General features: G+C 32.6%; 1 protein-coding gene across 13 annotated transcripts in view; it reads right to left on the bottom strand.

Annotated features, from left to right (window-relative positions):
• LOC149485070 (uncharacterized) overlaps positions 1–15,935 on the bottom strand; it is a 132,041-nt gene that overhangs the window by 35,351 nt on the left and 80,755 nt on the right. For 10 of the 13 annotated variants that reach the window (XM_089699777.1, XM_089699778.1, XM_089699770.1 and 7 more), the window contains 2 exons: positions 3,991–4,190; positions 1,767–1,920 (listed from right to left, as the gene is read on the bottom strand). In XM_089699777.1, the coding sequence (XP_089555903.1) occupies positions 1,767–1,920; positions 3,991–4,190 (354 nt within the window). Of the gene's footprint in view, positions 1–1,766; positions 1,921–3,990; positions 4,191–14,673; positions 14,722–15,935 lie in introns of all 13 variants that reach the window. The other 3 variants (XM_089699774.1, XM_089699775.1, XM_089699776.1) reach the window with 1 other exon arrangement.

The raw sequence follows: 15,935 nt of genomic DNA, 5'->3' as shown, positions 1-15,935 counted from the left end.
CAAAATTATCTTGATAGGTATTATTCAGCGATTTGAAAGAACAATATATATTATGTTAAGGGCTGATTTTTCAATCCTTGGTTAAAACTTATTCGTCGAATAATGTATAAAAATACCATTTTATAAACGTATTCTAATTGCCCGTATTTGACAGTTTACGTGACATTTTAATATTATCGTGTAATACTTTATAGGACGGATAAGTTTTATCCAAGCATTGAAAAATCGGCCCTTAATCATACAGATAGTTCATGCATAGGAATTTAAACAACATATCAATCAAATTTTAGGGAAAAAGACCACGATCCAAACTCCAAATTCGGTTCCACCTGAAATGACTTTACTAACTTTTTGAGAGAATAGAAAAATATGATGTAGGTTGGTCAATATTATTATATGATTTTAAGTCTATTGACTAATAAGCTAATTTTATTACACTTATATGGCCAAAATAATCTTGTAAGACAAAGGGCATATTATAATAATTAGGTAATGGTTAGGGAGCCAGGTGCAAATTTGGTTAACTATTTCCTCTCAAGAGATAATTCGTCAGACGCATGAGAGTATAGTATTATAAAGCCTCGTGAACGTCAGCTGGCGCTCGGTTGGGGGGGTGAGCGGTTGTAGCCTCCCACGCACATAGGAAAAAAAATACATTCATTCATTCATTTCCTCTCAGCTAAAAATTTGTCAAATTGTAGCTAACCCAATAATCTCAACGAAAAAAAATAGTCAGCTGGTTACAACATGGTGTATTATACGTCAGCTGGTGTCTCGAACATGAAAGTTAAATTTAAAGAAAAAATTATTTTCCGTTATTTCCTCTCAAACAAAAATTTACCTGATGATAGCTTATATGTAACTGTGGATAAATATATATGTCAGCTGGCTGTATCTTGGTGGAAAAACCGTCAGCTGATACGGGAGGCTACAACCGCTCTTCCCCCCAACCGAGATCCAGCTGACGTTCACGAGGCTTCATAATACTATACTTTGATGCATTTTACTAATTACCGCTTGAGAGGAACTTGGTCATAAAATCTGCTGCTGGCTCCCGGACCATAATCTAGTAAGAGATCATAACATTGTGTACTTTAAAATGTAGGAAGTTTAACATGACAGTAGACATGCTATTAAAGATATTATCTACTCGTACTCCAGATAGCAATTACTTAAAGATATTAATTAATCAAAATAAGGGACCGAGTCATAGTGTCAAGCGTTACACGGAGTTGCAAACTATGTTTGCTTAACCACACAAGATTGTTAATAACCTCATATTGTATTAAATTCAGGACGCTACCATGTATAAAAATTCGCAGTAGGTAACAAGTGTTAAATTTTCAAATAAACATAGGCTGATACCATGCTAAAAATATTCTAATAATAATTTTACATCCGATATAAAACATAATAACTAAACTAATAATATTTTCCCTATGTTTTAGAAAAGAACGCATAACTCTAGGTTAACTAATGAATATGAATACAAAATTTAAAAGTTTACACCACGAACACGTTTGCTTTCCTAAATAAAATACCGAAACAGTCCTCCATGTTCACTTTTGTGCTGAAAAGTGTATTCACAAAGTCTCAGAACACCAAAGCGAAAATAAATAAAAACGGAAGCAAATAATGCTTCCAGGAAACAAAAAGTAGAGGAGCGTAAAAAGTAGTGAGACTTTTAGCCTTTGCACATACATGAGCCACTGTTTCAGCAATGTTTTTCCCTTGGAGATTGAATTATCCTATGTAAATTAACATACCTCGCGCTTTCTGCAACAAAGTGACGGTAGGGTTCTGAGCTTTGGGCAGTCTACTTGAAGTGCCGAGAAGGTTCAGTCCAGTGGCAGGCGCGCTTTGGGAGGTCCGTAGCCGGCTCTCGCTTTCCAAGCCAGCTGTGCCGTTCTGCTCTGCGCTCTAAAACAATTAAATATTACTCTGAAAATATTACGCGAAATTATTTCTTTTGTGGATCTTTGATAATTTCTTAACAAGAAATATCTAGCACTCTCCCAATGAATTTAATTCTCCAGATACTTCGAACATTTCCTAAGGTTAAATATCTTAGCTCTATTGTGAATGGACCGGCTGGCGAGAGAGCTTTTAAAACAATTTTACCTAAAATGTTTTACCCAAATAGATTAATGTCCCTAAAAGCCTACATTATTTATAATAGAAAATATTTTCATTCTTACAAAAATAGAAGTAAATGTACATTAATGTTATCATTGAATGCTTTGTAATAAAAATACATTCAGATACCATATTTTAGAGATAAATTAAAAAGTTCTATACGCATTTAAAGACCATTCTAATGCCTTTATTTCCGAGTTCACAAAGTTGACGTGACTCCCAACTTTTTTGTTTGTAATGTCTGGGTAGGTAAATATATTTAAAAGAATATTTCTTTTCTTATCTTTTGAAATTCAATTTCCTGAATTTTCATGTTCTGGCATAAATGAGAAAAACAATAAATAACTTATAGTTAACTTTGCGCTCGTTTAAATTAACCAAAGTTTTATTCAGTCAGTTCAGTTGAAAATGTTTAGATTAGATTTTTCTGGTGTACACTCACTGGAATGTATGGTGATGATTTTTTTTTCTAGGATTTTTTTGTTATTTTCTGGCTTATTCCTTTGATAAGCGTTCTAAATATATGTTCATTACATTAGGTGCGAAGGTAAGAAGCAAATTCGGCGCAGCAAAATTCTTTATTTCAGATTTAACGGCACTTAAACTAATTATTTATTATATTATGTGACTGTATTATCTATTCATAATTACGTTTCAAATATTAATTACCCTGTACGATTGAATCCATTGATTTTACTTGAATACGCATTTTTGAGTATACAACAATAAGCGGTTATCCTACTCGTGTGATAATATATATTTTAAAGATAAAAATAAATATATATATAGATAAAGATAAAATGCCAATAGTCAAGCAGCCTTATATTGTGCTTATTTGTGGTTGGCTGTGAGCAATTAGATGCGTTGCTTAGGTACAACCATTACCACCCTATTACGGCGTTTGTTCAGATACAATTGCTTACCTTCGTGCGACATAAAAAAAGACGACTTGACACAAGTTACATTCACGCACCTATTACAAGCGAAAGTTGTGACCAAATTTCCGTAATAAAAGAACTTGGGAAAACAAGACTGCTACAACTGTCTAGTCCCCAATACCAAAGTAAAGGAATACCTACAACAAATATCAATAACATCTGTAAACTGTAGCGTGTTTATTCGCCAATAAAGAACTTCAACATTTTTACAATAGATTTTAAAAATTTGGAAAATCCAAAAGTGCACGCCTCATAATTTTTTTTTAATAAATATTTATTAATTATTATTTTTGTTTATTTAATAACAATTAAACCACATCGAATCAGACCCTGAAAAATGAAAGGGTTCTATTCCTGAGCATACTCAAGCGTAAGAGAAAAAAAAAGACTCGATTAGTAAAGTATTTCGGTCGCTATCGTGTTAACAAGGAAAAGGATCCACACATACAGACACACGGACGTCCAAGACAGAACTTTTTTAAACTGTTTTTTAACTAGTTTAAATAACAAAAATGACATCAAAAATATCATGAACGTTAAAAATAGTGTTTTTTCTTAATATGTGTGTGTATGTATTATCTTACAAGTGCAATGTATGATACATAAAGACATTTTAAGTTTGAAAAATCAGATGTTTTGCGCGAAGTGACAGTAGTACCCACCTCAACGCTTCGCTTATGAGGCGTGCAATTGTTTTAAGGAATAGGGAATTATTCGTTCGGTTTCGGTAGGTACGTAGATCTCTGATGTCTTTAAAAGTGTTTTAGAAGAAACCATTTTGAAAATTGGAAAATCTTTTTTACGAATATGGCTATTCCTTTCAGTATGCATACAGTTAGGAGTTTAAACGGTATCCTCGAAGTTTTTTAATCAAGATTACGCCATACTCCGTAAATGAACATAGAAGAAAACTTACGTTCATACGTCCTTCAAATTTTCGGCGGGTTGGTGGTGATTCCTCGAAGTGTACCGGTCGGAAGGTTTTGCGTTGTGTCTGCGGTGATGCCGAAGCGCTGTTGGGGGTCCAGACGGGGGGCGGCGGGGGCGGGGGAGGGTTTCCCGCGCTCGCGCCGCTGTCGCCCGCAGGCGGCGGTGGTACCCCCGGCTTCCACACCGCTGTCAAAATAATGTTAATTAGTATTTGAGTGGTCAAGTTCGTACTGTAGTTAACTGCATTTCTATAGGAAATATTATATGTTCATGGTCTATCTAATTTGACGACCTATTGACCAAATGACTAACATTTTAAATAGGTTGTTTGCTGCTAACTACTCAGTTCTATTAATAGGCAATAGAAAAAACAAACGTATTAAATTAAAAGCTCTTTGTTATTATCATACGCAAATGTAAGTAGGCGAAGGAAAGCACGCACAGCAAAATAAAGAATTATTAGTATCTTAAAGAGGAGGAGAACAATTATATCCGTAAATTGGTTTGAATGTTTATTTATGAAACAGCACCAACGCTAAGTCGTATTTATGATTGTAAAGGTACAGTTAATAAAAATATAATAAAGGTGGGTACGCACACGAGGCTAATTAATTAAACTCTTATATAGATTGGCAATATAATATTATGTAATTATTACTATAATTTAATATTTGTTTGATACAATATTCTTAAATACACCCACCATGAAAAAGCTAAGGTAATGATGTAATCGAATCGAAATGGATCTTTTATATTGTTATAGCGTTTCAAATAAACAGTTAAAAGAGTAACACGTTCAAACATATTGACAATACATACTTTACCAAGAATCGAAGTAACAATACCTACATTTCATCAAGTTACATATATTTGATTGTAAACAATTTATGGTTTCATACGTTCGGAAATTAAGGCTTTTACACACGAAGCATTTTATGGTCTCATAATAAATTTGGGGTACGTACGTCGTACACAATTTAGGTTACTGGGTGCGCCCCGTAATCACGTCCTCTTTGGGGTTGTGACGACAGTAAATCTTCACATAATATTTACATTCACTTAGGCCGCGGCCGTTGTTAACTTAATCAGATTTATTACATGTTTATTCTAGTCGCTATTTATACCTATTAAAGTTGAGGGCTCTGTGCGTGTCATTATTGAATTTGTTTTTCTGTTAGATGACTTGTGGGTGAGGGTAATAGGTAATAATAATTGAGTAGATAAGTACATATAACGTTCGCTTTCCCATCTCTGCTCTTATATCAAGTTTGGTGTAAAATATCATGAATGATGAAAATAACCAAAACAAATTGTTGATTAGACATAATGATAATTAACCTACTCCAGCCAGTAATTTAGACTCGGAACAATAATTCCAAATTGAAATTGCGACGTGAATAATTATAGACACAGAAGCGAAAGCAATGCACGTTTAAAATTCCATATCACATGTCCCGGATTAATTGGAATCCCGATAATTGGTTATTTATCTAAAACACGGGAACGGAGGCGACATCAAAGGAATCGCTAATAATTTAAAATCACGAAAGCGAATTCAATTAAGGTAAATCTGAGAAAAAATATACAACATTTTGCACTCCTGTCTGTGAGTTTTGAGTGCCGACTCTATTATGTAAGGCTAAACGAGTCCTCTGAATTTGATGCTGGTGAAATTCAGATTTTCAAACTCGTTTTGTCTCGCAAAGAAGTTTTCGCAGTTTAATTGCTTCTATTACGCTTTCATTGTGTGTAAATAAAAATGTTTTCGACGTCGAGTATTGTTGATATAAATTTTATTGAAGGAACTAGCTGATTTATTATAAGAAACACGTAGGAGGCGCAAGCTGTCTTGAACACAAGGGTAAGTATATCTTAAACAGCATTAATGATTCTTGTCACAATAGCGCTTGCCGCTCCGGCTCGCCTTGTTACGATATTTCAACTCCTAATTTAATAATGTAACTTACCACTCTTGTTACAAGAAATTATTAATGTATGAATCTTCAGAAAAGGGTTAATATAGTGTATAAGTATGTTCAATTTCAATATTATTTATGCCTACGAAGCTATTTAGCTATACTTATATTACTCCATTATTTTACTCCACAACCTTATGGTTGTGGAGTAAAATAACTATCCACGTACTTTAAACGACTACCTACTAGTTCTTTAAATGATCTAAATATAAACAATGCTTACAATGAATGTGCCAAATTATCTATTCTAAACATAGTTTCTGAAACATCAATATTTATGTGGCTACAAGTTTAAAAGTTTCCCTTCAAACATTGATAGAAAGCAAAGAGGAATTTCCAATTTCTGTTATTTGAGGTTTGTCGATTTAGTTAATATTTTCCATAAAATATAACTGCTTTACTTACGCCAAACAATATGTGATTTTATTTTCAGAAGTGTCATCCGCAATTTTAGCAGGATAGTTTTTTTACATCCGTGTTATAGTTTTGGATATCAGTAAAATCGTATAATGTGCTTAAAATTAATAATGCAATTTGATAGCATATTCAATTCATCCATCAAATTAGTATTTGGAGTATTTGCTAAATCTAGTTTGAGTGCATGTGGATTAGCGATTTTGCGTTTCATTGTGTATATTATAAAATTAATTTAATAATGTTCGTGGTAATTAATGGAAACCAAAGAACCTACTTACATACTTTATGGGTTGACTTATATGTTTATGCAAAAAAAAAAGTAAAGTAATAGAAAATAATGGCTAGGTAATGGCAAAAAACAAAGGCAGTGTTTGTAGAAAAATATAAATCTATTCAGTTCATAAGTTTTTTTTTTGTTGTAATAAAGAACAACGTATAGAGACGTTAATACGACCATTAGCCAAAGAAGCGACATGAACTCAGAGTGAAAAGTAATTCCTCATTAAAATTTGATTTCTCTTCGCTTTGCCTCGATTTGCTGCTAATTCGACTTCGAGATATTTCTTGAAGTTTAGAAGTGGATACAAATTGCCTAACCTAGTCTTTGAGAATATTAATCCAAGAAACATTGTAATGAAATTTCAATAGCATAGAATAAAACAACTAGAAATTAGCAACTTGTAGCGCTTGCTAAAGTTAGTTTTATAACCAAACCCAAAACGTATGTTTCAACTATTAGATAACCGATTTTATCGAATCTAATATAATTGAAAGTGATTTAACACCGTTTTAATTTATATGTATAAATGTTAACGACAGGTTTTTTATTGACATTTAAATATTTTTGTATTATATAAATCACGATATTGCAATTACGGCACTGGCAATGAAAAACTTCCTTATCTTAAGATAAACGACTGGTTTTTATTTGACAGTGATAACAATATTTGTTTTACGATAATTTTAAACAAAAATTATTGAATTCTCTTAACTTTACATAACGAGTTTTATAAATAAACTTTATTGTCATTATGTTTTTTGCAGCAGGCACTGGAAAGTAGAACCTTAGGAATATTAATTTTATCATACGACGGAACGCACAAAAAATTATCATATTTGTAGTACAACATAATAAATCTAAAAATGATCACGATTACTCATACAAGATACTAATAGCGTAATGTAGCAGATGAAGAATTCATTATAGTACACAAAAGTAACTCAAATAGCCTCGTTTCCTGTTTTCGCGTTGACTATCGTGCGTTGGTTACGCAATTTGTCATTCTGCCAACCGTTCAGGTGTTCCCACCGAGTCCTATTTGCTAACACCTCGGCCAGTGATTCACATTTTTCCATTCTTAAAAATGAAAATCCTGTTCAATCCGCATTACAGCTATTATGAAATGCGGTTGTGTCACGCGAAAGTTTGCCAACCTCAAAAGTGCTTTGAGTTTTCCGCGGCTAAGTTGATTACGACCTACAATGTTCTGATTCTGCCATATTTACGAATGTCTGTGATCATCTTTAATTGGATTGAAAAAGGAGTGTTATCGAAAAAATAATTTTATTTATCACACTATTTACATCTAACGCGACTGTCGTTGAAACTTGTTTATTATTATCAATGAAGATCTAAGCTCTGAATGAATAATTTCATAATTAACTGGCAGATGGCACACATCGTAGACTCAAATAGTAGAGTCTATTTCTGTCTTCGCTCTCTTAATGATTACGAGTTTCCCACACGTCAAATTTGGCTTAGCATTGCGTAAAACATGTTATAATTTATGTATTTACAGAGTCCATTATAATCCACTTGAGTGTCAATTAACCTATTGAGAGAAATGTTACGCATCGAATTGAGTTTTTGATAAACTTATTATTGTTCGAAATTGATTGAAATTGGTTGTAATTGAACACTGTAATATTTGATATCCACTCAACATTATAAACTACACTCTCTACTTATATACACTATATTTTTTATTTGAACACACACAAACAACCAACAATTTAAGGTTTTCATTATTGTGAATTGAAATTATTGTTACCATTTAACCATTGTAACTAACTTTGCACTATGCATGTAAAAATAACAAATAACTATTGAATATCCCTCCCAGTTTTTACAATATTGTGGTAGAGCTATGTAGGTAACTAGTATTTAATTCAATATTCACCTTCATACTTCGTATACTTTTTTCCTGGTAAAAATAGTTCAGAGCACCGCGTTTTCCAAAATGTGAGCAGTGAAACTCATATTTTATGTTTAGGATTCGTTAAAAACATAATATCATAAATGCTATAATAGCACTAAAAGTATTAAAGTATAAGTAGCTACCGCCTCGTATTGCAATCAAAAAGGAAGAAGTAGTTCTCGTGGCATTTTTCTGATCTGTACGCCGTAAGAATATTAAAAACAGCCATAATAACCTAATTAAAACAGCGAGCGAGCATTGTTCAAGACTTAATCACGAATAATTATCGAGCTGATACGAAATCGTACATTGCATAGATACCACATGCATTGTCAAAGATACCTTCATTGGATTGATATTCGGATTATTGGATATGCAGAGTATTCCAGACAAAACGTAGTATGTTTACAATGCTTTGGACAGCTCGATATTAGCAGCCGAATAAGGGTATTGAATTTGCAGGAATTTTCAATATCAATATGGGTTAGCTGTCCTTTGCAGACATTTTCATCTATGTCACGCACCGCGTTCAAAAGGCAAACGTTTGTCTCATATGCTACTGTTAGATATTATAAACCACATTATAGATTCAGTTGTAATATATCTTTAAACCATAATAAAAATAACTGGTAACGATAAAGGTGCACAATAGACGACTATAAACGTTAACGTAGTGTGAAACAGTGCTGATATTTATAGCTCCATCTTGGTATAAAACGTAATATTAGACACCGAGCGAAGCGTAAGGTCGCAGGGCATCTGGCGGAGCAGGAACATGTGTTGGATGTTTTTATCGTTCCATTCACAGAATGATATCGGTCACTAAACATAAATACTGCTCGAAATATTTGATACGCTTTCGAATGACTTAAATGTTTTTTTTTGTTATTACATTTAATTAAGTTGACTTTACCATTACGTATTTACCATACACATCCAGTATTATTTGTAGGGTAATGCAGTTTATTTTTAAATGAGAATAACATTACTCATCTCAATACTTGCTCAATATGAACTTTAGATCAGGAAAGCAATTTCATATATATTGTAACGCTTTTTTATATAATATCTCTCCTCCTATGTAGTACAAAGAACGAGAGGTAAATTATTAATATTTCAAAAGAATTTATCATCTTTCCAGAAGCTAAAGATTACAAGGTGTACACGCTTATTCACATCACGCACGAAACTTTCATTGAGTTTGAAACATCTTTTACTTATAAAAAACATTTTTACTTATAAATCTGAGCGGAATAATGGGAAAAGTTGTAACAAGTATTCGGAATGTATTATATGCTATTAATATTCCAACAAGCCGACGAGGCGGCCAACTCTATAAAAATTCAATGTAACGGGCTAGGTCCTGTGCACCTCATCATTTTCAAACCCCTTTGGCTTTATACCTTAACCTTTCGTTAGCAAAGTACCTCCTACCAATCCTTATATTTATAGTTTATACTGTTTAGATTATTAAAATATTACATTGATGAATCATAATATAGCTCCAATTTATGTTGAAAAATCTTGTGTCGATCCGCAATTTTAATTCGAATATTCACTATACTGAAAATAAATAACTGTAATGAATCTACTCCCGGGCGTGATTGAAATCGATTTTTACTTTGTAAAGTTCCGGGCATCGTTAAAACGCCACTACCTAAACGAAATTATCTCATTATGCTTTTGGAAAAGTGATAAAAGAATTCATAATCTATTTTAACAGCCGCATACTAATACTTTTTCGAAGCTGGTGCTTCTGAAGTAAATTTTCGGGTGACATTTCTTTCAGAGAACAAAATGACGTACGTATGAGGCCGTAATTTCTCAAAAGAGGGTAGGACGTCAAGTTATAAGGGAGTCTCAGATACAGCACAATATGACATCCGCACACAGGCCGATAATGACGAAGAACTGGAACAGTGTTGACGAACTCGGCTCCTAACAATGAGGTCCTATCTACAAACATGTGCGGCAGATACGAAGCAATTTAACTTGCGCGTTATATACTATTCATAAGGGATTACGATAACGAATACTCGCTTATTTATAATCCTCATCTATATGTTCATATTGTATATAATTAAGTTGGTTTTAATCTTAAATAATTGGATCTCGTAAACCAAGGATACGTTAGATAAAAAATAATGTCGGGATGTTTATAATCTTGAGCGTATTTTAATTATAATTATTTTAGTGTAAAGTCATAATTTGGTTGCATTGATTTCCACTTCATTATAAGTAGGTTATTGGCTTTTAAGCTCTGGCAGAACTTGTATGAAATCCGAGTAAATCTGAAAGCCTTTATTACCTAGAAAATCATCTTGGGGTATTTCAGGATATTATAGGATAAGCAAAAATAATAAGAAGCTTAGTAATTATGAGTAATTATGTAATTTGAGTTCAACAATTTCTAGAAAATTAAAGTCTTGAATCTTCTTGAAAAATACCTACCTTTTTATATTGATAAATAGTACTAGACTTGGCAATTAAGATAAACAATATGAAAAGAATATCTACTAACGATTATTATTTTAAATTAGGAATTTAATTTCACAGGATTACGCACAATTTTCGCTGCCAACAATACTTGTTTATGATAATTTACAGCTACAGTTACACTATAATAGACATGAATATCTTTAAATAAATTTTGCTTCAATCTCACGATCAAATGTTGTCTAAAAGGGCTTAATTTATTATTTGTGTTGGAAAGACATTTGCAAATAAAAGGAGAGTTTTCCATTAAATCTCTTTGTTTGGAAATGGAAAGGGGTTAAAATATTTTAACTGAAGCATCATTGAACTGTATAAATAGTCTGCATTTAAACTTAAGCTGTTAATTGATTTTAAGATAAAACCATGAAGCATTATTCTTGTCGATGACGTATTGTTAACTCGACAACGCGTTCAGTCAAACGACGTGTTAAATTGTAAAATGTTAAAATTTTGAGTAAAATAAAGAGCTTTTTTAAAGCAGTTTTTACTGGCTCATATATCGTAGTGTTGCGTTGTGTTTTATACATGACAAAAAAGTAAAATATGATATTATGTTAATATAAATTTGTAGATATTTAATGTTTATACCTATCGTTTATAAAATATCACGAAGGATGTCAGAGTTAAGGACTCATTAAGAGAAATGTTTTCCTTATAGACAGTTCAAAGAGTAAAATGAATACGATTATTGAGGTGGGTAGTTGAGAGGTTCAAGGATTCGTTATACTTAGAACAGAAAATCTTGGGTTCAAATCCCGCTTATCATTCTTTATATTTTCCCCCTTTTAAAAATAAAAGTTATCTACCTACGATAGGATTACCTACGCTTGTAGCTATTGAAAATAAAATAATAACCTTATGAATATAAATGTTTTACAGAGGCGTTTAATTAAGTAAACGCAAATCAAAAGGTTATCGAAATAGGGATTATATTTCTGAATATATTTATTTTATATAAGAGCTATAAGGATAATAAGTACTAGTTACTAGCAATGAAAATAGGCACGTCTTTCACAACCTTGCTCATGAATGACAATGCTTCATATACCTACCAACGTATAACTCTATAAACTTGTTTTTATGCGCATTTAAAACGATGTAGATATCTTAAATATATTTCTTTGACATTGTTATTTAATGTGCAAATACTAAAAATTCACGACATCGCACGTTTGCGATAACACCTGTCTATATTTGCTTTTGAGTAGCAAGAAAGAAAACAATATTATTTTTATATCATAAAACCATAACTGGTAAGGTTATTTTCAATCTTTTGCATTTAATTAAATAGGTACCTATTCATGAAATTTTACTATTAAAGTGAAGTGGACATAGTGGTACCAGTTAATGCAATATTTTTTTACTTACCGAAAACGAAAAATATGTGTTCTACGCATGCTGATCACCAAATTAACCGTAAAGAAGATCCATCATGAAAATTGATTTGAAATTCCTGTCCTCCACAAGACGGATCTTCGCTTCACATTTTGATCATACAAGTTTTCTCATTAGCTATCGACATTAATAGAAATCTTTCATCATCTAATCAATCTAGATGCTGCAAATCAAACATTCTCAGAACATTAATAACCTCTCTGATTACACTTGATATCCCTCATTATAAGTCTAAAGAGGTCTTTAACCTACATAACTGGGGTACGCAGATTACGGTCTAAATGTAATGACGATAAAATGATACTCGTTACTGTGGTTTAACTGACCTTGGTATTATTATAGCAGCTGTCATTGTTGGAATTACAGTATAAATAAAACATTAGTAAAGAATATTGTGGATGTATAAAGATATTGATTTTACCTCTATTAATTGGTCCGTAACCTTAACGTTGAGTGTACGTAGACGTTCACTATTAAGACTTTTCCAAATTTCAGTTTCCCACAAATTTTCTCGATATTTTCTTTTGCACTCACATCTTACTAATATTATAAATGCGAAAGATTGTGAGGATGTGTGTGTGTGTGTGTGTGTTTGTTACTCTTTCACGCAAATACTACTGAACCGATTACAATGTTTAGCACACATATAGAGGGTAACTTGGATTAACACATAGGATAGGTTTTATCCTGGAAATCCCACGGGAACGGGAACTTTACGGGTTTTTCTTTGAAAACGCAGGCGAAGCCGCGGGCGGAATGCTAGTAAAATATAAATCTTAACTTTCTTCCAAAAGTAAAATTAACAGACAGACCGAGTTACAACTAATGTTTTCTTTAGATTTATTGAACTATACTTAATGTATTTTCAAGCAATTATGTAGAGAGTAAATAAACTATTGAATGTCATAACCTAAGTCCTTCGTTTTTAAATAGCTGAATTATTAATTATTGCTAGTTTATTCTTCCATACAAGTTCTTTAACGTTTTTAATCGTATGTTTTGGTAGTTAAATGGTATATATTATAGTGTAATTTGATGAGTTTAGTCTACATACGTCGGATACTGTAACAAGGCAGAGGAAATGCATGTTTAGCGGTGTTATCTGTTATGACGTAATATTTACTTACGAGCGGTCTAGAAAGGCCACCCGCGGGCATTTTCGTGTTTGTGTTGTAAAAGTATGAAGGTTTTGGATGTGTGTAATTGGCGGTAGAAAGGTAGATAAAATTGAATAACATTATTTTATTCGATTGAAAGCTTATTTGAAAATTTGTCTATTGGAGTTCCATAAGCTCTTTTCACTAAAAAGTTATAATGTATATAAATGATAGAACAATATTAATGCTCTAAGCGTCTGAACTTATACCTAAGTCAAATTTTTTAAGTCGTCAAACTCGTCAAAAACCTAGCTACATTTCAACAGCTGCAGTATGAATTTAACCATCAATATGTTCACAAACTTTCTTTTGTCAGTACGTTTGAAGTACAAAAGAAAAATGAAAATGGTTGAAATAGATCGTAAAAGCGTAGCACCGACAAAAAACATAAAAGAAACGCTAATGCCCGTTTTATGGGCGCGCCCTTTATGTCACTTTAGCCTAGATTAATATTTCAATTCTCTAATAATTTAATACCATTTATCTGTATTGGGAATTAATTAAACTTTCCCTCGGATATAATTGTAACGTAGACCTTCTACTCGGAAATGTATAACCCGCTCTACATTCTCATTTCTGAAATACATTTCTTCAGTACCTTAATATAAAACAAAAAAAAAATCAACGTTCGTGCAACACTTATAAAACTGATTAGTATTAATTAGTAAATCACAAGATAAAATCCAAACAAAACTCAAACAGAAGGCTAATATTAGTTCCGATGATCTCTTTAATTATGGCGTAGACCAATTTGTTTCACTATCGTTTAACACAAGCGTAGTACAAACACATTCAAGGCCAATCATACCATTCTTATGCTAATGGAGGTTTATACATTGTAGATTTATATTATATGGCTTGACATTTTCAGTTCCTATTTAACATTCATATGCCTACATGTTGGTCTGAAAGCTCTTGTAGCGTAATTCAATTCGCTCGCATTTTATAGTTCAATAATAAAATGTGGTGACATTTTCCACGGCATATGCATGTTATAGGATTTCGGATGACAATCGCAAACACTGGATACCTGGCGAGGTAGAGCGCGCTTTGAACGTCGGCGCAATCATGACGGTTTCTGAAAATCACAATCAAATCTATAAAGATCGTATTTGACGGTCGCAAATGTAAACAATGTGTCATAAATTTAGGATTTACATCATCGTCGTTTCTAACAATAGCGGCAATAAACTGTTTTGTGACTGTTAATTAAATTTTTAATATTATACAAAACTGGTAAAGTTCGTAATCTTGAAATCGATGATTATAAAATTGTACTCAATTCCTAATTAACCTAGTAAATACCTACTTCTTTAACAAGCTTGCATTACTAAAACTTTCTAGTTACGTCAAACGTATCAACCTTTCTATTAAAACAAAAAATACCAAATATGATTGAAATTCTACTTGGGTAAGTACGGGTAATATCTACGCGATTGACAAGGCAACACCAGCGAAGGTGAAGGATGTGGGTCAGTACTCGGAGCGTGGGGAACGGTGTTAGACAAATATTGAATTAACGTGAACAGAATAATTGGAGAGAAAGCCTAGAGCACGGTTCGAATAATCAAACATTGTTGAAATAACAAATTCACAGTGCTAAAACATTTATACTCCTTTTAACGCCTTGCTGATGGAATTTCATACACTCATTGCTTTTGTAGCGCCGATATTTGATTGTTAATTTAGATCAACATTAGTTATTCAAGTCAAGTATTTGTGAATACTTATTACGGTTTTTCCTGTACGTTGTTTTTTTACAGATAAAGCAGATAAAAATCTTTCACAAGATAGGTTTAAAAACATACAAACATATTATGTATTCTTAATATGTTAATTTATGTATTTAAATGCTTTATTTGTGTGCAACTTTCATTATCAACTCTACATCCATTAGCTCCCGCAATTCAAATAGCTATGGCGAGGGATAGAGATCGGAATCTCTTAATACTTTCTCTCAATACACTGGTTCAACGTTTCATTTAAATTCTCCAAAAACGAACCTCGCAGAATTTACACACATGGTGAAACGTGATGAAAATGTCATGTGACATCCACCAACCAGCCTTTGAATTTATGCATATAGACCTGTGCGTGGCTATAGAAATTGATTGACACGAAAATCTGGGCTTGATTCGCGGTAGCCCGCCGCGTTGTTTGGAGTTTCAATAATAATTAATATTTACTAGTAACATTGTTTTCCTGACTGTGTGTAAGACAAGACCGCTTAAAAGCTGTCATTCTGAACATTGATGACTATTCGAAACAGTGGTACCTAGTAGTGACGGTAGA

The sequence above is a fragment of the Colias philodice genome, chromosome 10 (genome assembly GCF_061535455.1).
Source record: "Colias philodice isolate Cphi_HAF_F1 chromosome 10, ilColPhil1 Martin Lab GWU primary, whole genome shotgun sequence".
Lineage (NCBI taxonomy): Eukaryota > Metazoa > Arthropoda > Insecta > Lepidoptera > Pieridae > Colias > Colias philodice.
This window is presented reverse-complemented; position numbering and strand designations above follow the sequence as displayed.